Below are 26444 nucleotides of genomic sequence, written 5' to 3' on the forward strand. Positions count from 1 at the left end.
ACAGGTCTTTTGTCTCCTTAGGTAGGTTTATTCCTAGGAATTTTATTCTTTTTGTTGCAGTGGTAAATGGGAGTGTTTCCTTAATTTCTTTTTCAGATTTTTCATCATTCATATATAGGAATGCAAGAGATTTCTGTGCATTACTTTTGTATCCTGCTACTTTACCAAATTCATTGATTAGCTCTGGTAGTTTTCTGGTAGCATCTTTAGGATTCTCTATGTATAGTATCATGTCATCTGCAGACAGTGACAGTTTTACTTCTTTTATTTCTTTTTCTTCTCTGATTGCTGTGGCTAAAACTTCCAAAACTATGTTGAATAATAGTGGTGAGAGTGGGCAACCTTGTCTTGTTCCTGATCTTAGTGGAGACGGTTTCAGTTTTTCACCATTGAGAATGCTGTTGGCTGTGGGTTTGTCATATATGACCTTTATTATGTTGAGGTAGGTTCCCTCTATGCTTATTTTCTGGAGAGTTTTTATCATAAATGGGTGTTGAATTTTGTCAAAAGGTTTTTCTGCATCTATTGAGACTATTATGTGGTTTTTATCCTTCAATTTGTTAATATGGTGTGTCACATTGATTTGCGTATATTGAAGAATCCTTGCATTCCTGGGATAAACCCCACTTGATCATGGTGTATGATCCTTTTAATGTGCTATTGGATTCTGTTTGCTAGTATTTTGTTGAGGATTTTTGTATCTATGTTCATCGGCGATATTGGCCTGTAGTTTTCTTTATTTGTGACATCTTTGTCTGGTTTTGGTATCAGGGTGATGGTGGCCTCACAATGAATTTGGGAGTGTTCCTCTCTCTGCTATATTTTGGAAGAGTTAGAGCAGGATAGGTGTTATCTCTTCTCTAAATGTTTGATAGAATTCACGTGTGAAGCCATCTGGTCCTGAGCTTTTGTTTGTTGGAAGATTTTTAATCACAGTTTCAATTTCAGTGCTTGTGATTGGTCAGTTTATATTTTCTATTTCTTCCTGGTTCAGTCTCGGAAGGTTGTGCTTTTCTGAGAATTTGTTCATTTCTTCCAGGTTGTCCATTTTATTGGCATATAGTTGCTTGTAGTAATCGCTCATGATCCTTTGTATTTATGCAGTGTCAGTTAACATATATTTTTAAATTACATATTCAGTTTACCCTGAAGCAGTAGTATAATCCTGCAGTGTACAGTGCTGTGTGAATTTCTTAAATCTTCTGTATTTTACACATAAGGATAGTGTCCCATAATTTTTAATATTCAAAACTCATGAATATCAGAATTTCCAACATTTTGTTTAAGAGATGTCTCCAGGAAAATGTGTTGATTTTTACATGAAGAGAGTCTTCAGGAAGTTGAAACATAGAAAAATGTAAGTAGTTAAGGTAAGGAAACCAATAAGAAAAACCTCAAGAGTTACTCTCTGGGACCTAATCCAGCAGTCTCTGGAGGGACTCTATGATGACTTTCAAATACCAGCTCAGGAAATCAGTTGTACTTAAAAAGAGCAGCGTTCTGGGGCTTCTGTGGTGGCGCAGTGGTTGAGAGTCCACCTGCTGATGCAGGGGACACAGGTTCGTGCCCCGGTCCGGGAAGATCCCACATGCCGCGGAGCGGCTAGGCCCGTGAGCCATGGCCGCTGAGCCTGCGCGTCCGGAGCCTGTGCTCCGCAACAGGAGAGGCCACCACAGTGAGAGGCCCGCGTACCGCAAAAAAAAAAAAAAAAAAAAAAAAGAGCAGCGTTTTGAAGAGACGGATTTTGTTTTAGTGTGGTAGAAATGATCGACCTATCAGCTGCCATTCCAACCACCCTGTTTGGTGGGGGAGAGGCTTAGGGATATAGTGTATTCCTTTTGTTGCTCTTACTAAAAAAGTTATTCTTAAAAATATCATTTGTTCCCTACCCGAAGTCGTGAAAGTTCCAGAATTCATTACAGAATAAAATACTTAGGACATCATTTACAGGTTTCATATTCCTTGATTAAGCATCTGTTAACATCATATTGTCCCTCATTTCTACTTCTTTTTTCCCTGTATACTGCCATGTATAATATAGTTATGCACATATCAAAGAACCCTGAAAAAAGTGTAAAGTTAGTGAGTTTCTAAATTAGTGTTTAGTTACCAAAAAATTCAAAATCAGTCTAAATTTACTGAGCACACACCCAGTAATTTTCATTTGCGATAATAGGAGCTTGATGTTTTTTACATTCATATTTCTAAATTATGACTTAAAACTTGATATTGGAGCAACAAGTATTTGTTGATTGCAGTCCTTTTTTGCTTTGTCTGAACTGTTTGCCAGATGGTTTCTGCCATGGTTATGCTAATGAAAATGCATTACCTAGTATTGCTTGCTTTGACTCATATTGTAGCTTGAAGATTTCTCATTCTAAGGCATTTGTTAACTGTCAGCTCTCCTTTACCCTACTTAAAAGCTTTTATTCCCCTTTCCTCCTTCCCTCACCTAGATTGGAGCTTGTTTTTGTTGTTATTGCAATGGTGATGTACTGATTTTTAGACACTGCTGGGTGGTTCCCCAGATTCACAAATGTTGCTAATCTGAAAAGAGAATTCCAGACAATTTTACAAGCCTGTCTCATCTAAGCTAATTTTAGAATGATTGTGTTGAATGAAATGTGCCTGAAATTGCTTATTAGTCATGGTGGTCGGGATCCTTTTTGTCCTCTGGAAACAGGGATAATTAAAAGTTCTCACAGAAATATCTTAATGTGCCTGATTCAGTAAATGTGCAGTTTGTTGTTTTGTCAAATTTAATTGAAAGTTGGAGCTTGGAATAAAATGAAACTCGAAATAAATTTGAGTTAAGATTATGCAAAGAATTCTAAAACATAGCTTTAAATAGAAAAGAGTTATACTTTCAAGGTGGCTGTAAATTTGAGTTTTTCTGTTCACTATACGTATTATTGCATTAAACATTATTCTTCTGTTGTAAGGTCCTTTTAGTTTATGTACAAAATACTACGGTCACCTTGATGAAGATGCTAAATTATATTGCTGATTGGTTTAAAATAAGGTACTGAAGGTTATGGAAATACAAAATTTTAAGAATGAATTCTGTCTGCTAATCAGGCCACAACTATTAGAGTACAAGATCTGAGTGCTGCCCACTAGTTGAGAAATTACATAATACAGCTTTCAGAGTCAAAAGAATTTTAACTTTTTTGTCAGCTGTTTCTCATAATATTTTGGTGTTTCCTTTTAGACAGCTGATCTCTCATCTTAGAAGATACTGTATAAACAGCCCTATTCCCGTAAAAGTGCTGAGTGAAGCTGTTGTTTAATTCATTCCATTTTACTGAAGACTTACATTTGTAGAGTTCTTTCATAAACTGATTTTTAATTTAATTATTTTTAGCATAGAAGTTCCTGGAGCAGGATTAACACACTAGCCCATTTCAACAAGCTGTGTATTTGGGAATGGAATGAGAGTCATTCATCTCCACTAGGAAATTAAGAGTTGTTGTTCACAAATAATAAATTACTAGATTCTGACAGAGACTAATGGGATTAGGTAAGTGTGACTCAGTGTAATAAATGCAAGCCTAAGCATCCTTTCAGGCCCTGAATCAAACCAGGTCCTGCTGTTGGTTAAAGTCAGTCATGGCTTACAACCTGCTAGCTGTCTTGCTGTAGAAACTGTAACGTAAGGCCCTTGAAATAGATGCCGTCATCAGCCTCAGCCCCCAAGCATTCATCTGTTTAAACACATGACAGAAGATGGTAGAAGAGAATTCAGCAGCTCTTCGTGTAGTAGGAGTGGTTATTGTATCAGGGCATACTTTGTTGTAGGCCAGCAATTTTTGAGTTAAAATACTATAGCTGTTTCTCTTCCTCTCCTTACATCTTTCTTTCACCTTTTTTTTTTTTAGGCAATAAACTCACTTATTTTTCTCACAAACATTTTGTGTAGATCCAAGGAGCAACAGATTCCAACTTTCTCCTGTAGCAGTTAAACCCTTATTGTCTCTTCGAGTACATTTCAGTATTTTACTTCTTTTATTTTTTAAAAGGCAACGGGCAGCCAAGACGTAGATCCATCCAAGACTTGACTGTTACTGGAACAGAACCTGGTCAGGTAAGACTTAATATTTGAATTCTCTGTCTTTGAAGAATAGTAATGGGCAGAAATCAAGAATTAGCTATAATATATATATATACTCTGCAAAATTAGTTTTATGAGTTGACCTAAAATTATGATAGAGAAATTCATTATCACCAGAACTTAAATACTTAAGGGAAAAAAAGTATAGATGCCATTATTGATTTAACTTGAAGGAAAATTTGTGAAAATAGGTTGATTAATTCAGTAGTGCTCTATGTATGTTATATGGTTTTTATATATGCTTTAATAAGGAAGTATTCAATTTTGTAATTTAACAATTTGTCATTAACATTGTCCTCTAAAATGAATCATTAGTATTATCTCCTTTTTACTAATGAGGGGAATAAATATTTCCCCAAAAGATATCACTCCTCTGGGATCACAGGCACTGACATACTTGGTGGACTCTTAACATCTTTTAATTTGTCATATCCCCTAGATTTATATTTTTGTGAAACATCCTTAGGACAGTATTTACTAAGCAGATGGATAAACTCTAGAAAGTCTTCTATCCCAGTTGTTCAGGTTTTTATTCTTCATCTTTATATTTCTAGATATTCTTCTAAACGCCCCTTACCTCTTTGCAGATGACCCAGACAGTGCTATAATTTAAGCCATTTCTGACGAGTGCAGAGTTTTAACCAACCAAGTATATAAAAGTAGCAGTCATTGCTTTTTCTGTTACTCAGGTCAATAGACTTAACATATATAATTTATATCACATTCTTAAAATGAATTGAAAACTAATTATGAAGTTTTGTTGTTGCTTTCAGTTTTGCTGAAATAAATATATTTTAAGACTATAGCATGCATCTGAAGTAATAAAAATACCACATTGTGGTCCATATTCATGAAAAATTATAGGATTATATGTTACAAATAATGTGATTTAATTTCTGGTAAAATGTATTAGTACTTTTCATCTAATAGGTGTTTTATTATTTCAATTTTATAACATACTTGAAATTTTAGAGGTTCTTTGTAGTCATTAATAAAAATTTGAAAACCTTTTCTAGCCATCAGCTAACTTAACTAACAAAACCACTTGAGATATTTAAATGATAGATAGCCTTGATCTTCATTTATATCTGGAAATATTTTTATTTCTCGCAATACCCATACACACACTCAAATACATATATGCACACATACGTACATATAATATATATACATAATACATATTAATTTATTATATAGTTTATGATATTAAGTGACCTTAAATCTTGGTTTTATTTATTTAATAGCAGCTTTTTCAGTATATCTGCTTTCGTGAGATCCCAGAACTTTTGAAGGAAGTTTCCTACTTTCTCCCCCTCAAATACTTTAAGTATTAACCAGGGCATTTAGTAACAGATAGCTTGACATCTGGTATTTGCTTTGATTCCTTAGAGGCTTGATGAGCTCAGCCTTTTTAATGCTATTTACTGTTGCCATTGACATTCCAGTTATGAGAAACTCTAGCCAAGTATTCTCCCTTTGACTAGGAATGAGAGGCTTGCTCTAAGACAGTTCAGGAGCATCTGCCAGTGCCAGCGCTCTTCTCTGTATTCTATATTAAAGGCACTGCTATATTTCAGGATTGACCTCACCATACCAAGCCTTACTTATTTCCTCACAAACTCCGTATTACTTGAGACTTCGATCATTACCATTTTCATCTATAAAACACTGGAACTGAGGCAGACTTTGATTGTGGGACAGTCACCTGCATGAATTGTCATGGACTACTCCAAGAGATTCAGAGTGAGGGGGAGTTTGATATGGTGGTAAAACCTGTTCTAAAACAGGTGCTATGTAGCCATTGTCTAGCCAGTTTTTAAAATTGATCCGCTCTTTCAGAATTACTTAAGTATTACAAACTTAAAATGCCTAATATCCAGTTTGGGGTGAGAATGACAAATGGTAATCCTCATATATACTATGAAAACGTTTTCCCCTGAAAATGTTATGATAAATGACCATTAAATCTTTTTAATTACTACTGAAAATAACATTCATCATTTGAAGAAGAAAAGTATGCATAATCTGGATTTTCCAAATTGAAGTATAGTTCTTTTTAAAATCTGGCTAAGCAGTGATTAAACAGATGCATAGCAGGTTTTTGTTTGTTTGTTTTGGCCATGGAAATTGATAAAGAACATAAAAGTATTTGCCCGGTCAGTACAATCATCAGAGGAAAAGAGAGAGCTTACTAATGAAGTTTACTGTCACATCTCATAGGGGAAAGTGATCTGATGAGAGTTTCTACTATGACTCTTGATTCGAGACTGATCTTAATAAAATCACTTAAACTTTTCATCTGTCAACTAAAATTAAATTGGTTGTTTTTATACTGCCATTTCTATTGAGAGGAGGAATCGTGAATGTAGCAAGCTTCTTAATTAAAAGTGGTTGTGGGGCCTCCCTGGTGGCGCAAGTGGTTGAGAGTCCGCCTGCCGATGCAGGGGATACGGGTTCGTGCCCCGGTCTGGGAGGATCCCATATGCCGCGGAGCGGCTGGGCCCGTGAGCCATGGCAGCTGAGCCTGCGCGTCCGGAGCCTGCGCGTCCGGAGCCTGTGCTCCGCAACGGGGGAGGCCACAACAGTGAGAGGCCCGCATACCGCAAAAAAAAAAAAAAAAAAAAAAAAAGTGGTTGTGTAAGTATTCATGTAAAAGATTGCATCCACACAGCATACAACTCACTTTTAAATTAATTGATTAAGGTTTTTAATTAATTCAGGAAGCTCATTAAGCACATGTAATGGATTTGGCCTCCATTTGAGAGGATACTGAGAAAAAAGCTGCCCCTGATGTCCAGGAACTGATCTGATACTAAAGCCTTGGTGTTGTTAGAAGCTGGACATAAAGAATGTCTCAGAACACCAATAGACAAAGTGACTCTGAGACCATAATAAAATGAGACAAAACAAGACCATTTTACAGTGTTGTCTAAGCACAGACAAAAACAAGGTCACTGTGCCACCCACAAAATACAAACATTGCCGTCTCCCAGTGGATATGAGTGACTGATGCTTCTTTACCAGATGCAGCTTTACCCTGACTCTAGACTGCCCTCCCTGTAGAATTGCCACTGCTTGCTGACAGTAGCCAGTCTAGAGTGAACGCCTCTTTCTTTGGAGCCTCCTCAGAATCATTCAACAAAAGCCCAGATCCTCTAGTAAGCTCTTTCTAAAACCCTCTTATACCCCAAAGTGCCCCAGGGTGAGCACTTTGCTTTACTGCAACAAATACTGAACCCAACTAACTCCACTACCAGTGTGTTTGTGGTAGCCTTTGGCCAGGGTGCATTGACAGTACCAAAAAGGCCCAGTCTCCCAGGAGCTTATTTGGGCAGATCAGACTTATGCCCAGATCAACTAGAGAACTTCAACAGTAACAGCTGCCTTTTCTTTATTGTGCACCCATTTCAGGCCTTTAATGTCAGGCCTTTAATGTATATTATTTAAATCTTAACCCTATAAGTTTGGTACTTTTTATTTGCCCCATTTTGCAGATGGGTAAACTGAGGGTTAGAGAAACTTACCTAAGTCTTTACTTCCCTTACACTGGCCAGTAATTGCCATAACCAAGTTTTGAATCCAGATCTGATTCCAAAAGCACACAAACTCTATACTCTATCACTGTGTCTTGCATATAAAACTGAATGCAGTGCAGGGTAAAGTAATCCTAGACCTCTTCAGTTTCAAGTGTTTTGGCTTCAGGTGGTCTGCATCATCATTAATTATTTAAATATTGTTTATTGATGATCATTTTTTGTTGTATTGTTGAGCAAGGCTAACCCACCTTGATAATAAATGTCTTCTTTTTTTTTAAATTTACTTATTTATTTATTTTTGGCTGCATTGGGTCTTCGTTGCTGTGCGCGGGCCTTCTCAAAGTTGTAGTGAGTGGGCACTACTCTTCGTAGCGGTGCGCGGGCTTCTCATTGCAGTGGCTTCTCCTGTTGCAGAGCACCGGCTCTAGGCACGCGGGCTCAGTAGTTCTGGCTCGCGGACTCTAGAGTGCAGGCTCAGTAGTTGTGGTGCACAGGCTTCAGTAGTTGTGGCTCGCGGGCTCTAGAGTACAGGCTCAGTAGTTGTGGCACACGGACTTAGTTGCTCCGCGGCACGTGGGATCTTCCCAGACCAGGGCTTGAATACATGTCCCCTGCACTGGCAGGAGGATTCTTAACCACCACGCCACCAGGGATGTCCGATAATAAATTTCTACAGATGACTGCACAGATTTATTTTTTATAATACCTCTGGGTGAACCTTTCTGTGTTTCCCTAAAATTATACATTCTCATGTATGCCTGCATACCTGTTCTGGAATTGTATCCAATATGGATCTGTTTTCAAGATTTCTCTTGGAGAGTGCTGCAGTCAATGAAAATTTCAGCTGCAAGATAATGTGATTATGATTATTTAAAGAACCGGACATACTGATTTCTATCTAGACTTTAGAATCTACTTTTACTGGTCAGATATGTGGCTTTGGGCAAGCCCTTAATTTCCCTGAGCTTTAACAACCTTATCTGCCAGTGGGGACCATAACATCCACCCCCCAGGATTCTTATAACATGTGAAAGTACCGGACACACAATAGATGCTTAGTACATGTTTATATACCTGTCCCCCTTAGTGTGCCTCTCAAGGGTCTTACAGCTTATTCTCACTATAATGTATCACTATAGAGAAATAAAACAAAACTAGCACTTGGAAAGAAGTAAAATCCATTAGCGTTCTATTCTTGCTGTATCATAAGAGAAGCTTCTGTCAGGGATCATGGAAAGTATTTGCATTAAAGGCCTTATATCACATATCAAAAGCTGTATTATCATACATTGTTGTTATTTATTTAAGGAATATAATTTATCATACTACTTCTTTTGTTCATTCTGCACCTCCTTTAGGGTAAATAATTTTCTGTTAAAGCTCTAAATCAGAAGCTTACATAATAGTCTTAAATAATTCCTGGCTCATAGGATACCTTCCTATTGGAGAGTTTAAAGACCGTATAAGAAAAATAAAATTCTAAAATTTCCCTTGTAATGAACTATGGTGAAGCCAGAATTAGATTGAGTCTGTAATTTTGGATTAGGAAGGATGTTTTTAATATACCCTGTCATGTATAGATTTAATTAATCTGCTTATCATAATGAGGAAGTACCCTTGTAAATCCACATTACTTACTGATACCCATTTCTTTTTAATAGTTATGTTGTTCAGATGTACTTCACAGAAATATCATATAAATCAGTATTTAATCTCTGTGTTTTGTGCTTCTATAATTTTAGCAACTAAGATGATTTCTGAGGGTTTTAAATAGCTTTCAAATGTCAATCTAAATAGTAAGTAACCCTGGCCATAGATTCTTGACTTACAAAAATAGTTTCCCAGTCTTTCAGGTGAGACATAAAAAACAAAGCTTTATTTTTGTTTGTAAATAACTTCCAATTCCTCTTTATAAATATAGAGATAAAGTTTTGGTCAAAGTCCAATTCTGGTTCATGTCTACTGATGGTAATTTGCCCTGCAGTTTAAATTTGGCTTAGTATTCTTTTGCTGCCTTAAATTGCTGTGTGGCATTTCTGTACTCTCATAACCACTTTCGTAGCCAATCCTTGTGGTAAGTCAAGTATTTCTATATCTCTTAAACTTTTCAGTTTCTTTGAGAATAGAAAAAGTAATTGTAAATGTCTGGAAGGAAAGAGCAACCTAAATGAGTTTTAATAGTTTCAGAGCATTTATGGCCATCAGAATTTTATCAGTAACTTTTTTTAAGTAGCTACTATAAAAATAAGACTTCTTTCCTACCAGGTTGCCAGCAGTTTCATATTTTTTCAAAATTATCAAATATTATCTGTTCTTATGTATGCTTTGTATTTTTCAGGTATTCAAAAAATAAAGTTATGGCTTATTTTTAAATATTTCTTTATTTTTTTAAAACACAAACATGTTAGCATATTATATTATTCATTGAGATACTCATTCCTTAAAATATAAAGACTTATTTAGTTAATTTATGGATTTAAATTTAACTCGTAGCCTTTCTTATAGCTTTAAAGAAAGACCAGTTTTGAGACTTGACCTAAAAATATGAGCATTATTTCTTAGTTTTATAGTTTATGGGAAATCCGAAGTAGAACAAACGAGTGTGCACATGAGGTACCAAGAGTTTCTTAGAACGAAAGAAATAAAGTAGCAAAGAATTCTCTTAGGAAAAGTTTAAGTTGAAGGAATATGATAATTCATACTAGGTCCAAGTAGGATCATTTGTTTTAATATCACAAATGTTCAGTGAGGTTTTTTTAGTATACAGAATTCATTCTTATATTTTGTAAAGCTAATTGTATGGTATCTTGTTTAATTTCGCATAACTGATACTGATTCTCACATGTCACAAATACTTATATTTAAATATTAACGTAAAATTAGGCTGACTGAAACCCTCTTCTACCATCACTCTGAAGAGAAATTGCTCTGTATTTACAATAGAAATCATAACTGTGGTCATGACAGTGTACTCTTATTAAATCAAGACAGCTTTCAGACAGATAAGGTTAAAGGACTCTGAAATAATGTCATATCTGTATTTGCTTTATGGAGATTAATAGCATTCTAAAAATAAGAGAGTTGTATATTTCATCACCAGTTCTCTGTGGTGTATGTTTTTATTCTTATTATATATCAGTGGTAAATAAGCCTAAGCACCAGTCTTACATCTGAGTTCCAAAAGCTTGTATTATCATTTTATTTAATGAGTATTTATTATTATGGTTATTTACTATATTATATGCTTTTTATTCATTGTATGGTGTATCCAGCAATCTCCTAAATCCTGGGGTAACCAGTATAAAAGTACTCATAATCTCTGCCCTTAGGAGATATTAATGCTTTTGAGGAATCACAGACTTTGACAGTAATATAAAGCATTTCAGGCTCAAGTCGAAGTTTATGTATGAACAGACTATAAATACACCCAAAAAGAAAAATACCTTTGTGACAGGGCTTAGTCACTGAAGATGTTTTATAAAAGAACTGTAATTTTGGACTAGGAAAGGAATTGTTAGGTGCTACAAGTCTACTTATATATTCCCATCTTGTATTTACACCAACCTAATTATCTGCCATTTAATGAGCATTTTTTATCCGTTTTCAAAAGTGTTTCATGGGTGCTTGAAAAGAATGCATAGTCTCCATTTGTTAAGCATAGGGTTCATAAGTATGTTTAGATCAAGCTTGCTTTTTATGGAGGTCAGGTTTTGATGTGAGTATGTTTTGGTTTTTGGTCCCTTTTATATATCACAGAGGAGTATCAAAATATCAATATAGTTTATATATCACAGAGAAGTATCAAAATATGATGGTAAATATGTCCCTTTCTCCTTTATTGCTTTATCTGTTTTGAAGTTATGTATAGGCACAGCATTTACATTTTGAATTGTTACATTCTCAGTTGAACCACTTATCATTATATCTCTATCTCCAGTATTTTATTTTCCCTAAAAGACTCTCTCTGATATTAACATAGCTACATAACTTTATTTGGGGTAGGTTTTACCTGAGTACCTTTTTTTATTCTTTAACTTTCTGTTTTCTCTGTCTGTGAATTAGAAATGTCTCATGAACAGCATTTAATACAGCCTGATAATCTGATTTTTTAAATATCTTAACTAGAGAGTTTAATCCATTTACATTTATTATGGTTACTGATAAATTTGCTCCCTCTTATCTCTTATTTCCCTTTTTTCTCCTCTCTCGCCTTTTTTTTAATTGAATAAATATATTTCTCATTCCATTATTTTTCTCTCCGGTTTGGGAGTTACATATTACTAGTTTTAGTAATTGCCTTTGAAATTTTAACACTCATGCCCAATGTAAAGTAAATATCTTTACCCTCATCCTGAACAGTACAAGGATTTTAAAATCTATTTTCTTCTTATGTATGCTATTGCTATTCAGATTTTAGTACCATCTTATCTATTTGAACGGTAATTCTATAAATTAGTCATTATTCCATTGTTTAATATTTTCAGTGTATAGATTCATCCTGTTGTTTACTAGTATTCCTGATTGTAACTTGGCCCTTCCATCAGGGAAAAAATTTTGTCCCCCTAACATATGTGCTTTAGAAATTCTTAGCGTTAGAGTCTATGGATGGTAAACTCAGTTTTTGTTCATCTGAGAATGTTATTTTTACCCCATTCTTCACATTTTTGTTTGACTTAACAATTCTAGGGTGACAGTTGTTTTCTTCCAGCAGTTTGAAGATACTCTACTTTCTTCCTTGTCTTCCTTGTTGCTTTTGAGGATCTAACTGGTATTCTTTTGTGGATAATCTTTTCTCTCTGGCTGCTTTTTTACTCTATTCTATTTGTCTTTGTTTTCTAGAATTTGACTATAGGATGCCCTGTGTTTTAAGCCAGTAATATAGGTTTTCTCTTTTTTTTTCTGCTTGGGATTTGTTGTGGTTAGGATTTGTTATAGCTTCCATCAAGCTGGGAAAGTTTTTATTGATTCACAGTGGATACATTTTCTCCCCTCTACCCAGAGCTACTACCCAAGACAGACAAATTTACTTGCTATTGCTTTTGTTTTGTTTTGTTAAAGTTAGTTAGTTAGTTAGTTAGTTAGTTAGTTAGTTAGTTATGGCTGCATTGGGTCTTCGTTGCTGCACACGGGCTTTCTCTAGTTGCAGCGAGCGGGGGCTACTCTTTGTTGCGGTGTGTGGGCTTCTCATTGCTGTGGCTTCTCTTGTTGTGGAGCACGGGCTCTAGGCACACCGGCTTCAGTAGTTGTGGCTCTTGGGCTCTAGAGCGCAGGCTCAGTAATTGTGGTGCACGGGCTTAATTGCTCCACGGCATGTGTAGTCTTCCCAGACCAGGGCTCAAACCCGTGTCCCCTGCATTGGCAGGTGGATTCTTAACCACTGCGCCCCCAGGGAAGTCCTGCTATTGCTTTTGTAGGGTAGGGTTTTTTCCCTAGTTTACTGAGAGTGAAGCCTTTCTTGGGTTTTGGCTTTAAGCAGGGGGTTCGCCAATCCTACTCACATCCAACAAAGACGCAAGACTTTATGCCTGTTTCTCTGAGTGCATCAGGCAATCAGAACAAAAGCTACAGACCATTGGGGTTCAATTGAAATTCCCAGGGCTAGCAGCTTAAGCACTTGCTAGACTTTATTTCTGGTCTCAGAGCTTTTCCCTTACTTCCTTGCAAGCTTATCAGTTTTTTAAGAGGTATTTTACGTGAGTGCATATAAATTTTTTTAACATGTATATTTATCTAATATTCTTAGAGGATTTATTTGTTTTTTGCAAGTGTTTTGAGACCTCTTCTGATAGAAATGGAAGTCTCTCCTGTGTCTTAGAATGGAAATTATTGTTACTTTTGTTTTCATATCAAAATCACACTTTGTTCCTCCTGTCACTTCTTGCAGGTGAGCAGTAGGTCATCCAGTCCTAGCGTCAGAATGATCACTACCTCAGGACCAACCTCAGAAAAGCCAGCTCGCAGTCATCCATGGACCCCTGATGATTCCACAGGTAACCAGTTTATCCTCATTATACTTATAAAGTTGAATTTAGCATGTTTATGTTCATTTAATCATGTCATTACTCTAATGCTTACAAAGGCAGGCACTATACAGTAGTTTAGATTTTCCTGTTAATAAGATCACATATTTAGCAGTAAATTTTAAAATGCCTTTTTGAGTGCTAAGACAGAGACTACCTTCCCCATGTGTTTTTTCCCCCAGATACTAAACATGTATTTTGAAGATGGTTTGTTTGGGGACTTTTTTCAAATAGGAAGATATTCTATTCTTGATATTTCAGTCTGATTGTCCTATTACAATCCATCCTTCTCAATGATAGTAGTAAATTCTCATCTTTTGATAACTAAAATTAGAATGGTAAAATAATCATCTTCATCTCAGTCTTGTTTTAAAAATACAAGATATTATGTACCTTGTTAAGAAAAACATTTCTTACCATTGAGCTTTTGAATCATTTTTAACTGAGAGGGAGACCTCATTTCAGTTACGTAAATATTTTGTTAAATAGACTTTTAAAAGCCTGGTAAGAGTTATTAAAACTCCCCAACATGAAAAACTAACTGGTCAAAATCAAAATATTAGTATTAAAACCTGCCTGTCTGAAGGTAGTAAGGGAATAGTTTCATTATGAGTAAGCAGGAAATTATGTGCCATAACAGAATTAACTTTTCTTTAGCATTAAGGGGATACCTTGATAAATACACAGCAATATACTTCTGTAAAAATTATTTATATGTTACTATGTCAGAGAAGGAAGATGATCTCTTAGATCTTGGAAAATTAAACAATTTGGGGTTTCATATAAGATCAGTTATGTTATTAATTGTGGCAATTAAAGAGTCAGCTTTCTGTCTTTACAAACTAAAATTCTGCTTACAAGTATTTGTAGATCCTTGTCATGGTTTAGTCAATTTCAGAATTTAATTTAAAAAATTAACTGGGTGGCTTTTCTCCGTGTCATGTACGATAGAACTATGTTTAGCCTTGGGTGTACTCACTAGTTTTAGTAAGTTTAAATTCATTGGCGGCAAAAACTCCTAAGTTTCACCATCAGCACAGCACAGCCTAGGATTATCCAGAACGTTCACCACTACTCAGCACGTGTGCAGAATTTATCATGATGTACTTCTTCTCAGAGGTGGGCAGGGAAATGCTCTGGACAGATTTGATCATTAACATTCAGGTAGTGTCAGCTCTTTTTGGTTCCTACATCCTTCGGTGAGGGCATGCTCGCCCAGACATTACAGAATTTGGCGGGTCTCCTCACTTCAGCCTGGACTAATCTAGACACGCCAGTCAACGTGTGGCAGATAGTGAATTCATGAGGGAAAAATCAAAATTCTCCTAAGTCCCTCTCACTTAACTGCTGCATTTTGTTTCTTTTCTGGGACCTAAAATACCACAAAATAGCAATAGCTAGATAATCATACATAGGTCCAAGTAGCAGTATCAACTGCATTTTGACTTTGCCTTGAAATATACTGCAAATGTGTGGTTATCGTTTTTAAATATTTTGAATACAATTTTAGAAGTTGAGAATCTGGTTTAAGTTTATAATTAATGAAGTTCAGCTTTGCACTGTTTCTAAGAAAAATATTGATAGTCAAGCTAACAGAATAAATTGTAGGAAAGAGACATGTAAAACCTTTTTCTTTGAAGGCCCACTGACCCAGAAAAAAATTAGAAGTGCATACATAAGTTAAAACAACCTAATTAATTCGATTTTTTAATTTAAAAGGGCAGAGGTTTTTGTGCTTTTTCAGAGAAAAAGAGCACAATGATTTAATAGTCATAACACATAAGTACTCTTGGGTTTCTACTTAGAATGTATTGGGGATAGAGAAAGACATACATACGCAAGAGCAGCTAGTGAAAGAGATGCCGAGACCCAGTAGAGGGTCCCACAGTGGGCGGGGAACGGTGCACAGGGGGATCATTCACTCACGAGTTTGTCCTGTGCTTAGTACTTTGCAAAGATAGAAATATAAGACATGCCCCATTGCTTGCATTCTGATTACAGTTACAGTACTGACACATTAAAAATAAATTCATCATGCTGTATAACAAACTACTACACCGAATGTTTTAATAGTTATAAATAAGCATAATCCTGGCATAGTCTGTGACTTTTTTGTAAAATAGTGAGATTAGTCACTGTTGTTCTTTAGTCATAAAGCAGATAGGAGAAGACAGCATTCCACATGAAGGGAGCACATAGAGAATATGAGATAGTTATAAGTACTGTGTTTAAGGGGCTAGAAAAGAGATTGCACCTAACTTAACCAAATCAGTGTGAATCTGGATATTTAGGAAAAGAGGTTAGATTTGATCAGCAATTAAAAAACAAACTTTTGCGGCATAGCCTTGCTATCTTGTAACTAGAAACTGAAAGCTAAATTTCAATTTAAGTGAGAAAGTAAAATCTCATGTCTTGGTTTCAGAGAACAGATGAAATTCAATAAAGGACCTTAAGTTTCCCACTCTCAAAGGGCTTTAAAATTGTTTGAGTAGCACAATCCTTGGACTTTTTTTTTCACCCCCAGAATACTGTGAAACACTGATATATTTAATTCTGAAATACATATTGGATATAGGGGACTGATTTAATAGGAAGGATATATCAGGTATCAAAGATTTAAGAAAGAGCGATAGGAGTGGAAATATTAAGTTGAAAAAACTCTTTCAAGACACTTAATGTTTCCAATAAGGTCAGGGGGAAGTCACTTTTAATCAGTTTAGTTTTGTGGAAAGCAGTGTTTGGTGGGAGCATTATTTGAAACTATTGCAAGGGGGTGGGGAGAGGTTTCGTCGGAGAAACAAATGTATTTCTTATTTAGCCATTTCAGAAAAACCTTTCTGTTAATATATAACTTTAGGGTAAAGGCTCTCTTAGGCAATCCTCTGTTATTCCTTCTTTAGTGCACTCCAGGATTTGATTAACATTACTTTTTTAATCTGAAATGTAAACTTGAGTATTTAAAATTGCCCTCCTTTTCCAATTCTTCGTTTAGTATCAATAACAGTAATTTTAAAACAATAATAATAACCACCACCAGCACCATAGGCTAGCTAGCACTGCATGGTATTCCTTACATGCATTATCTCATTTGGTCTGATTTAGCTTCGCTTTTGGAGTTATTGGCAAGCACATTCTTAATGGCCTTTAAAAAAAAAAACTGAAGCTAGAATATCCGTCAGCAGTAAATTAGGAGGTTACTGAACCGTCAAACTGTCTTGGATTCCTATTGCATTTGAGGCAGTACCTTGCTGTCGTCCTGACCTTGCCTGCCTTCATCCGCACCACTCTGTCAAGGAGTCGCTTATAGAAAAAGGGCTGAACGGCTCACTTGTTTAGCTCGCTTATTCTCTATTATAAACGATGGGAAAGCAGCTGCTTCTGAAATAGGAAAGTCCATATTACGTCACAGTGATTCTTCCTGCTTCTGGAACTGTTGTACATAAATGTTAATATTGGGAAGCAACCATCCCATGCTTCTCTTGCAAGTTGTTATGGCAGTTTTACCTCTTCTGAAATATAAACAAAACCTGTCTGTTCAAATAGTTTGATAAAATTGGCTGGTTGTTTGAATTAACCCTTTTAACTGTTTTTGGCATGATACTGAGTCACAGTTTCCATACTGTCAATGTGTGTAACATACTCCCGTCAATAACATCTCTCATTTTCTGCAATGATTCTCATTGGGAGGAGTGGGATGGGCAGCTCATGTTAGAATCTATACCAATTGAAGGTGATCCACTGGAAGAGAAAGTGCCTCTTGCTTTCCCCCTTTCCCTGTGAAGGAACACTGATGTTGCCGGAGCTGACACAGCCTTAGAGTAAACTTAGCATGATCAAGGAAAGAAAGAATGTGGGATTTGATTACGTAGAGTCAGTTACGACTGAATTTAAAATATAAAGGTCCCATATCACTGTTTTTGTTTTTAATTAAACAAGGGCTTACATGCTTTAATATATTGTATTCTATTCAACTTATAGCCAACTTAAATTGTAGGTGTGAGAGTATTCCAGTTATCTGTAATTGGATGTCCTCTGTTTACTTTTAGAATTCAAAAATTACCAGTAGCAATAACTTTTATTTTACTCTAAGAAAAACAATACCATTATCTCATGCATGCTTTCTTGTTTTTTGTTTCTAATTATTTGTAACAGAAAATAAATAAAATACATCCTTTAATTCCAGATACCAATGGATCAGATAATTCCATCCCAATGGCTTATCTTACACTGGATCACCAACTACAGGTAAAGGAGTACTTTCTCAGCAGAGTTTACTTTTTCCTTTTAGAGAAGTTTATCTTTAAAGCTGATGGTTGTGTTCCTGTCTGTTATTGTATATTCATTTATTTATGCTTTTAGTTGACCTCCTTAAACTTTTAAAAATCAAGCTGAAATAACTGATTCTCAGTTAAGTCAATCAAAATTAAAATTGCCAAAATCACTGTTCCTGTTCTAACAATCATCTTAAAATACTCATATCTTTGTTCAAGACTGCCAAGAATAGCATTTTGCTCTTTATTTTTAGTGCATTAAAATGTAAAAGCCATATAAGCTCATTTCTGCTTAATACTTTGGCATGTTCATGGTGACTGAAAATACAAGTAATGTACTTCATTGTCTCCTCATGCGTGTGACAACTATAAACATCTTTCAGTATAATAAAGTCTGGCAACCTGAAATGTAAAAACCAGGGGCCAAGAGTACTCTACTCGTGGTTCTCTGTAACAACAAGAAAGTGTTGAAGCAGCAAGTGTAAATTTAAGATCTGAGTTAACGCTGACAAAAGGGCACTGAGATTTTCTAGGCCTGGTTTAACACTTATTTTTAAAAGATCATTGCTTTAGTGCTATAAAAATATATCACAGTCTCTGTCTTAACTCTCAGCTAGATATTGAGTTTGATTTAATTATGTTTTAACATTCCTGATTTATTTTCAGCCTCTAGCACCATGCCCAAACTCCAAAGAATCTATGGCAGTGTTTGAACAGCATTGTAAAATGGCACAAGAATATATGAAAGTCCAAACAGAAATTGCATTGTTATTACAGAGAAAGTAAGTTATCTTTTATGAATAAGAATAAATCATTAGTATTTTGAGTTTAAAATGTGTTAAGGTGCAATATTGTTTAAAGACATGAAAACTTAATAATTTTTAGAATTAATCACTAAGCATATTTCTAATGTGGAGATTTTCTCTATGTTTAAGTTTTAAGTACCCTTCGGCTAATTTTCCCTTCAAAACTCATCTCTTTTGACTATTTCTTATTATATTAGGAAAAATATAACTAAGGGAAATAAACTAGTGTTCATAACCATGTGTTTTATGTTCTCAGAATTTTAAAGTTAAAAGCTGTTTAGATTTATTGTTATAAAGATGTATTGTTTCTTTGGACAAAGGTAAAATAATTTGGTTTACTAACGTTCAGTTGTGCTTTATCTTAGAAACATATATGTAGATATATTCTTGCCAGGTGTATGTTTAGGAGAGTAGAATTACTTATTAGAGGGCTTTATTTCATATCTATGAGTGTTTTTCTAGGGAGCTTTGTACTTACACACATTTTTCTGGGAGATACAGAGACTGCTTTACTCCCCTTTTAAAGAAATACAGTCCCATTTCCATACTTCTCTATTTGAGATTCTTTAAAAAACAGTATTTCAGTTTTCTTAAATGTGACCTTCATGAAATAACCTATGAAGCTGATTTATGGTGGTAGGTAGTTTTTTTGCAGTTTACTAATACAGTGATGTAGAGGAATTCAACTTAATATTTTAAAGGCTAAATAGGAGATTAAATATTAGAGTCTGCAAACTGTAGGACTAATTATGGAATTCTGTGGCACTTTATGATAAGAAAAAAATGATTTCTTATGTCTCAATATGTATTTCTTATACTTAACCTATAATTTTTTCATACTTTGATCATTTGAAAGAGGAGTTCTATGCTAGAGAAAAACAAATGGTGAATTGTGGGCACTGTAAAAAATATGATGGTTTAATTGATTTTTAAATACTTTAAATAAGAAATGTTACTAGTAACGTTTTGTTTGAGGACTTTTCATTACTTATTCAGTTATTTCCAGCAGCCTCACTTTAGGAGCTAATACATAATATCCCCCAAAAAAAAGGCACTTAAAGAAGTTTATCAGGCTGGGGGCTTCCCTGGTGGTGCAGTGGTTGAGAGTCTGCCTGCCAGTGCAGGGGACGTGGGTTCGAGCCCTGGTCTGGGAAGATCCCACATGCCACGGAGCAGCTAAGCCCGTGCGCCACAGCTACTGAGCCTGCGCGTCTGGAGCCTGTGCTCCGCAACAAGAGAAGGCCGCGACAGTGAGAAGCCCGCGCACCGCGATGAAGAGTGGCCCCCGCTCGCCGCAACTAGAGAAAGCCCTCACACAGAAACGGAAGACCCAACGCAGCCAAAAATAAATAAATAAATAAAATTTTATAAAGAATCCGCATGCCAATGCAGGGGACACAGGTTCGAGCCCTGGTCTGGGAAGATCCCATATGCCACGGAACAACTAAGCCCGTGTGCCATAACTACTGAGCCTGCGCTCTAGAGCCCGTGAGCCACAACTGCTGAGCCTGCGTGCCACAACTACTGAAGCCCGCATGCCTAGAGCCCGTGCTCCACGACAAGAGAAGCCACTGCAATGAGAAGCCCACGCACAACAAAGAGCAGCCCCCACTAGCCACAACTAGAGAAAGCCCACACGCAGCAACAAAGACCCAATGCAGCCATAAATAAATACATAAATTTATTTATTTAAAAAAAAAACAAAAAAATTTATCAACCTATAAAAGACTCTGGTTTTTCCCGAAAACGTTTGCAAGAGTAAGTGGTATTTTGTATTCTTCTCATTATTTTAAAATAGGAAGGAGATTTAGGTTGGATAGCACCTATTTTAACTAGCTTGCAGACGTTTTGTTAGCTACCACTTTGCACTGTAGTTAAATAGGATTGTGGTTTCAGAATATGAATACGAATACGTGAGTATAAAAGTAGAATGTGAGGCTTCCCTGGTGGCGCAGTGGTTGAGAGTCCGCCTGCCGTTGCAGGGGACACGGGTTTGTGCCCTGATCCGGGAAGATCCCACATGCCGCGGAGCGGCTGGGCCTGTGAGCCATGGCCGCTGAGCCTGCACGTCCGGAGCCTGTGCTCCGCAACGGGAGAGGCCACAACAGTGAGAGGCCCGCGTACCGCAAAAAAAAAAGTAGAATGTGAATGATTAAAACTTCAAGTGTTACTTTCAAGGATAGCTAGATAAAAGCCCTTCCCAGCCTTTTTTTCTTCCTTCCTACACAAAAGGGATACCAAATGAAATTTTCTGCCACTTTTATTATACCATTTTATCTGTTTTCACTACTTATCTAATTACAGTTACTTATTAAAAGGATTATGGTATTTGTATGGTTACTCCAGAAGAACGGATGATAGTTTCCATTCCAGCCCATAATTATATTTGAATAGTGTACCTAAGATGCATAATGATAGACCCAGAAAGAAGTTCTGATTAATTGAGCTTCCATCATCAGCTATTAAGGTATGAATATTTCCATCCTGTGTAATATGTGGTATTTGTTTTTAGGCAAGAACTAGTTGCAGAACTGGACCAGGATGAAAAGGACCAGCAAAATACATCTCGTCTGGTACAGGAACATAAAAAGCTTTTAGATGAAAACAAAAGCCTTTCTACTTACTATCAGCAGTGCAAAAAACAACTAGAGGTCATCAGGAGTCAGCAGCAAAAACGACAAGGCACTTCATGATTCTCTGGGACCGTTAAATTTTAAAATATGCAAAGAAAGACTTTTTTTTAAAGGAAAGAAAAACCCTTATAATGACAATTCATGAGTGTTAGCTTTTTGGCGTGTTCTGAATGCCAGCTGCCTATATTTGCTGCATTTGTTTCATCGTTTATTTTCCTTTTCTCATGGTGGACACGCAATTCAACTGTCTCCTCATATAACATGGGGGCATCTGTACTTGAATAAGCAGCAGTTCTCAACTTCAAAACAGATGCAGTAAACCGTGGCTGTATATGCATGCTCGTTGTGTGAAGGCTAGCCTAACAAAAGGGGTATCAAACTAGCTGCTATGAGCAATCATCGTCTTTTTTTCGAGGTGGAACCTCAAGAATGATTTTGTTCTTGTATCTCATCTCAAAAAACCAATATTTTTTTTTCCAAAAAATGGTATATACCAAGATAAAGACAGGGTATTATAAATCTAGAATAATTGGTGGTACATTTTAGAAATACAGAACCTTTAGGGATAGTTGAGAGTGAGGACTTTGATGCCAGCCTCCTTGGATCAGTACTGAACTTTATCCATGAAATATTTAAAGGTAAGTGGCGGCTGCTGTATTTAATAAAAGCATATTTCATTAGACTAAACTTTGTCTATGATACATTGAACAAAATGGAACCCTTTTTTTTTAAAGGTATAAAGATTTTTAATTCTGTGATTGCGTGGATGTGTGCTGAAACTGTAAAGCTTTTATGACTCTAATATTAATATCCCTCAAATGAAATTAAAAGGTAAATGAACATGATCATGAACATGATCAGCTTAAATGATCATTCCTTCCTGCAATGATTATTGGATTGTTCTACTGTATATTTGAAAAACTGAAGAGAAATCATGGAAAATGGAAATAATTGCTCCAGCCAAAAGGCTTGGGCCTAGATTTCTTTTACAATACCAAATGAGCAAAAAAACTGGCAAATCAGGACAAGTTAATGAGGAAGTTAAAGGAGTAGATCTAAATTCATCAAGTATCCTATTATCGATACTGGAATGATTGATTTTCCTTGCAAGCGCCCCTAGATGCCTGCTGCCTTTCAACACTTTTAAAGGAATTTCACTTATAAATAGAAAATTTATATTGTTAACAGTAACTTTGCTACCAACTTTGAAAATAAAAGTAATAATAAAACTTCATTGAAATAATAAACTATATAAGCTCTATTTTTTCAGTTGGTATTAAAATTAATTACATTTTGATACCAGTACAAGGTGTCTTTTAAGTAGGGATGTCATCGACCTCATTTTTATAGCATTAATGTTTTATGAAGAGAAAATTTAAAATGAAAGCATAATTGCTGTGATTATTAGAATTATATCGTGATTGTATTGTAGTTTTGCTCTATTTCAGATAAGCAAGTTGATCTAAGAATTTATCAAAACTATTCTTAAAAATACTAAAGCAGGTAACTTTTTCTTCCATTATTTTTTCTTCTTCCCACTGAGTTTTATAATGTATTCCTTGTGTATACAAGCAATAAAGGTAAAGGACAGTTTGTACTAAACTGTGTCATTTTTAGCTTCTTCAGAATCTATTATTAAAAAGTTTCTGGTAAATATCGACCATCACTTCATTTAAATAAAAGGAGATTTTCATTCCCAAGTAATTTAATTACCTAGCTGAAAGTGATATTAGGCTTAATGTATTAATAGTAAAATAAAATTGGCACAGAAAATAACTCTAAGGAAAAGCTTCACTCTTCCATAGTATTGCTGCTTGTCTGTACATCTGTCACTCCACCAAAAGGGACCTAGTCAGTGTTTAGAGACTTTTCTAATTATCCCAGAGCATGAGGTAGCCAAGTGTGGATGCTAAGGCTGAACTTTTCCATTAGGATTTAGCATTTTAGATTTCAGATTTTATTTCTAGTCACGAATGTGTTTTTGCTATACACTACACACTTAAAGGGAAAGTTTATTGTTGTTATTACTACATGCAATCACTTCATTAAAATATCCCAAATAAGTAAATGGAAGAAAATAGTAGTTTTAAGTCATGATGCCAAATGCAAAAAAGCCTGTTGAACACTTGCTCGTTTGTTTACAGCATGTTCCTGGGGATTTTCAGTACTGTAGCGGTCCCGTACACTGAGTGCAATTCAGCCTTACTTGGTTTTTAAGTACTTGCCAAGCTCATATTTTTTTAAGTCCTTATTATCCTTGATGATGGGAGAAAAGGATAGGAGGGATGATTAAAATCCACAGCCAGTTTCATCAGTGTTCTCACCCATCAGCCCTTCAAACAGAGGTGTTAACAAGGAGCCAAATCCGGTCTTACATTTATTCTAACCCTCGTTTTGGGGGGTGGAAATAGCAAACAGACAAACAAGTATCTAAGAGGCCCCAATCTGAAAAATTCACAAACAATCCTTGAATAAGCCCTAATTACATTTTATTTTTACCTCCAGGGAAGGAAAACAAAGCTTTTATCTAACTTACAGGGAAATACTCCTCAGCAGTAAAAATAGCTTTTTTGAGTCAAATAAAAATCAGTTAATAATATTTCTTATAGCAACATAGCATATTGAAGAGGTCTGTTTAAAAGTTGTTTACAAATGTTTGACCATTTTTGGTGAAGTATTTTAGAGCATCAAATGTCTTTTTTTTTTCTGCAAGTTTCTTTTCTGTTCCTAGTTTCAGCTCCTGCCTGTAGCCAGATCACAGGCCTTCCCTGTGAAACTCTTGTTTCTTTATGTAAGTGTGTGTGGTTTTCAGTGGTCAGCTCCTTTCTTCAAATGGTAGGAAGTTCTACTTCTGTCATTCAGAACATGTTATGTAAAATGATGTGATGCAGAAATCCTTGTGCATACTGTATAATTGAAGGAAGCTTTTTAGATTTATTTTTGTTTGTAATAAAATTCAGATTGTTACTCTAAACTTGGTCATAAAAATGGTAAATGATTTATATCAGCAAATGAGCTGTGGGGTGTTCTGCTCAAGCAGCATGTTTACATTATACAAAATCGAATAAAAACTGAAAAGTCAGTAATCGTAATACTCAATGCTGTTGTAACATAATCATGATTTTTGAGAGGCTGGGTGATTGGCCACTTATTACATCATTTCCTCCAATTCTAATTTTTGGTTAAATGGATTCTCTTCACAGCTTCAGTGAATCCTGATTTGTATAAAGTATAACACGGTGTACATCACTACACTTCTGCTCATTAGAAACCTGATTTCTTGTAGTCTATCTAAATTACATTAAGTATTTCATTTCTTTATCAACCTACTAGCCCTCTAACCTACACATCTGTGCACACACACATTCTTATAAACTCTGCCTTCACTTTAGTAAATATACCTGCTTATTCACTCATTCCTCAACAAATATTTACTGGGCACCTGTGATGAGCCAAGCTGCTGTGGCTAATGCCAAGTGACATGTCCATTTCAGTCACATGGTAGTTAGATGGTGTTCCCATTTCACAGGTGGGAAAATAGGCTTCTAAAGGTTAAGACTTGTGCCTGAGTCTGCTTTTCCATCATCATCTGATTTCAGCAGAATTACATGCCTGGAGACTCAGCAGCCACTATCAGCCCACGTGAAGGAAAATGGAATGGCAAACAAAGGAAGGGGAACGTGAGGTAACTTTAAACTTGCAGGCACAGGGACTTTGTGCCCACTTTTAAACCCAACATTGAGACCCATATTTGTCTTTTAAAGCCAAGTCTGTGTTTTAAGCCACTTGGCTGTGCTGTAACTTAAAATGCTCACTAAGTCCCGAGGTGCTTCAGCTCTTTCACTCACTTATTGGATGGGTGGGGTTATCTCCAGTCTTCCGCCCCACCCTGCACCCACCCACACACCTGAAGGACGCGCTGCAAATGGAAATACCGGTTGTGGGGCTGTGCGGCTTGGTCTTTAGACTCGTTTTCCACTCTATAGGAAAGTGAGACTTAGCCCAGGTTTTTTGGTTGTTTTTGGTTTGTTTTTTGCCCCTTTTGTGGGTGTGGGGGTCTTATTTAAGAATAATTGGGGTGTAATTTTTATACGGTAAACTGCATCCATCTAAAGCATGCAATTTATTGAGTTTGACATATTGTATACACTTGTAAAACCACCCAGCAGCCAACATCCTGATCATTTCCATCACCTCCAGAAGTTCTCTCATCTCTTGCCATCTATCCCTCCCTTCACTCCAAGCCCCAGACACTGGTCTGCTCTCTAACAATATAAAATAGTTCTCATTTTCTAGAATTTTACATAAATGATACAATATGTCCTTTTTCTAAGCTTTTTTCTCCTCTCGAAGAGTTAACTCCTTTGAGAGGTTTTTTTTTTAAGAATTTTTTGATGTGGGCCATTTTTAAAGTCTTTATTGAATTTGTTATAATATTGATTCTGTTTTATGTTCTTGGTTTCTTGGCCACGAGGCATGAAAGATCTTAGCTCCCTGACCGGGGATCAAACCTGCACCCCCTGCATTGGAAGGTGAAGAAGTTTTAACCACAGGACTGCTAGGGAAGTCCCAGGAATTTTTAATTAGACCATTTTTAGTGATGCTTGAAAACCTTTCAGTATCAGTTTTTGAGGGCAAATGTAGGTTTTAGAGGGCTGTAGATATGTCCAGTTTGGCCTGCTTGATTGTGCAATGTTACCATCTTCTGAAACATTTAAGATCACTTTATTTTTATTTTCTTACAGAACCTTAATTCTTCACTCACAAAATCCCTTGCATTTGTTTGTTAAAGTAAGTATATTTGTATATGTATTGCTTCAGGTGTTAGAAATGTGAATGGACATGGCAAGTAACATTAGTAAGTACTTGGTGGTTTTCAGCAAATATGCTTCATAAATGTAATTTTTTTTAAGTTTTCTCCTGTTTTTTTTTTTAGGTTGTAGCTGCTTTTTGCTTGCTAAAAAAAGGAAAGATTAGGTTGATTATACCACAAAACAATACGCAGAAAAATATTTTAAATACCAATGAAAACAATCTTCTTTAAAAAAAAGTATTTGACATGGTATC

At 35.9% G+C, this 26444-nt stretch overlaps 1 protein-coding gene across 2 annotated transcripts in view; it reads left to right on the forward strand.

The window, feature by feature from the left end:
• MAP3K7 (mitogen-activated protein kinase kinase kinase 7) overlaps positions 1-24476 on the forward strand; it is a 69884-nt gene extending 45408 nt beyond the window's left edge. For both annotated transcript variants that reach the window (XM_060114354.1, XM_060114355.1), the window contains 5 exons: positions 4020-4084; positions 13532-13637; positions 17851-17912; positions 18605-18720; positions 21257-24476. In XM_060114354.1, coding sequence (XP_059970337.1) covers positions 4020-4084; positions 13532-13637; positions 17851-17912; positions 18605-18720; positions 21257-21437 — 530 coding nt within the window. In that variant the 3' untranslated portion in view covers positions 21438-24476. The remainder of the gene's footprint in view (positions 1-4019; positions 4085-13531; positions 13638-17850; positions 17913-18604; positions 18721-21256) is intronic.
• The last annotated feature ends 1968 nt before the right edge of the window (positions 24477-26444 follow it).

This window comes from Mesoplodon densirostris, chromosome 12 (genome assembly GCF_025265405.1).
Source record: "Mesoplodon densirostris isolate mMesDen1 chromosome 12, mMesDen1 primary haplotype, whole genome shotgun sequence".
Lineage (NCBI taxonomy): Eukaryota > Metazoa > Chordata > Mammalia > Artiodactyla > Ziphiidae > Mesoplodon > Mesoplodon densirostris.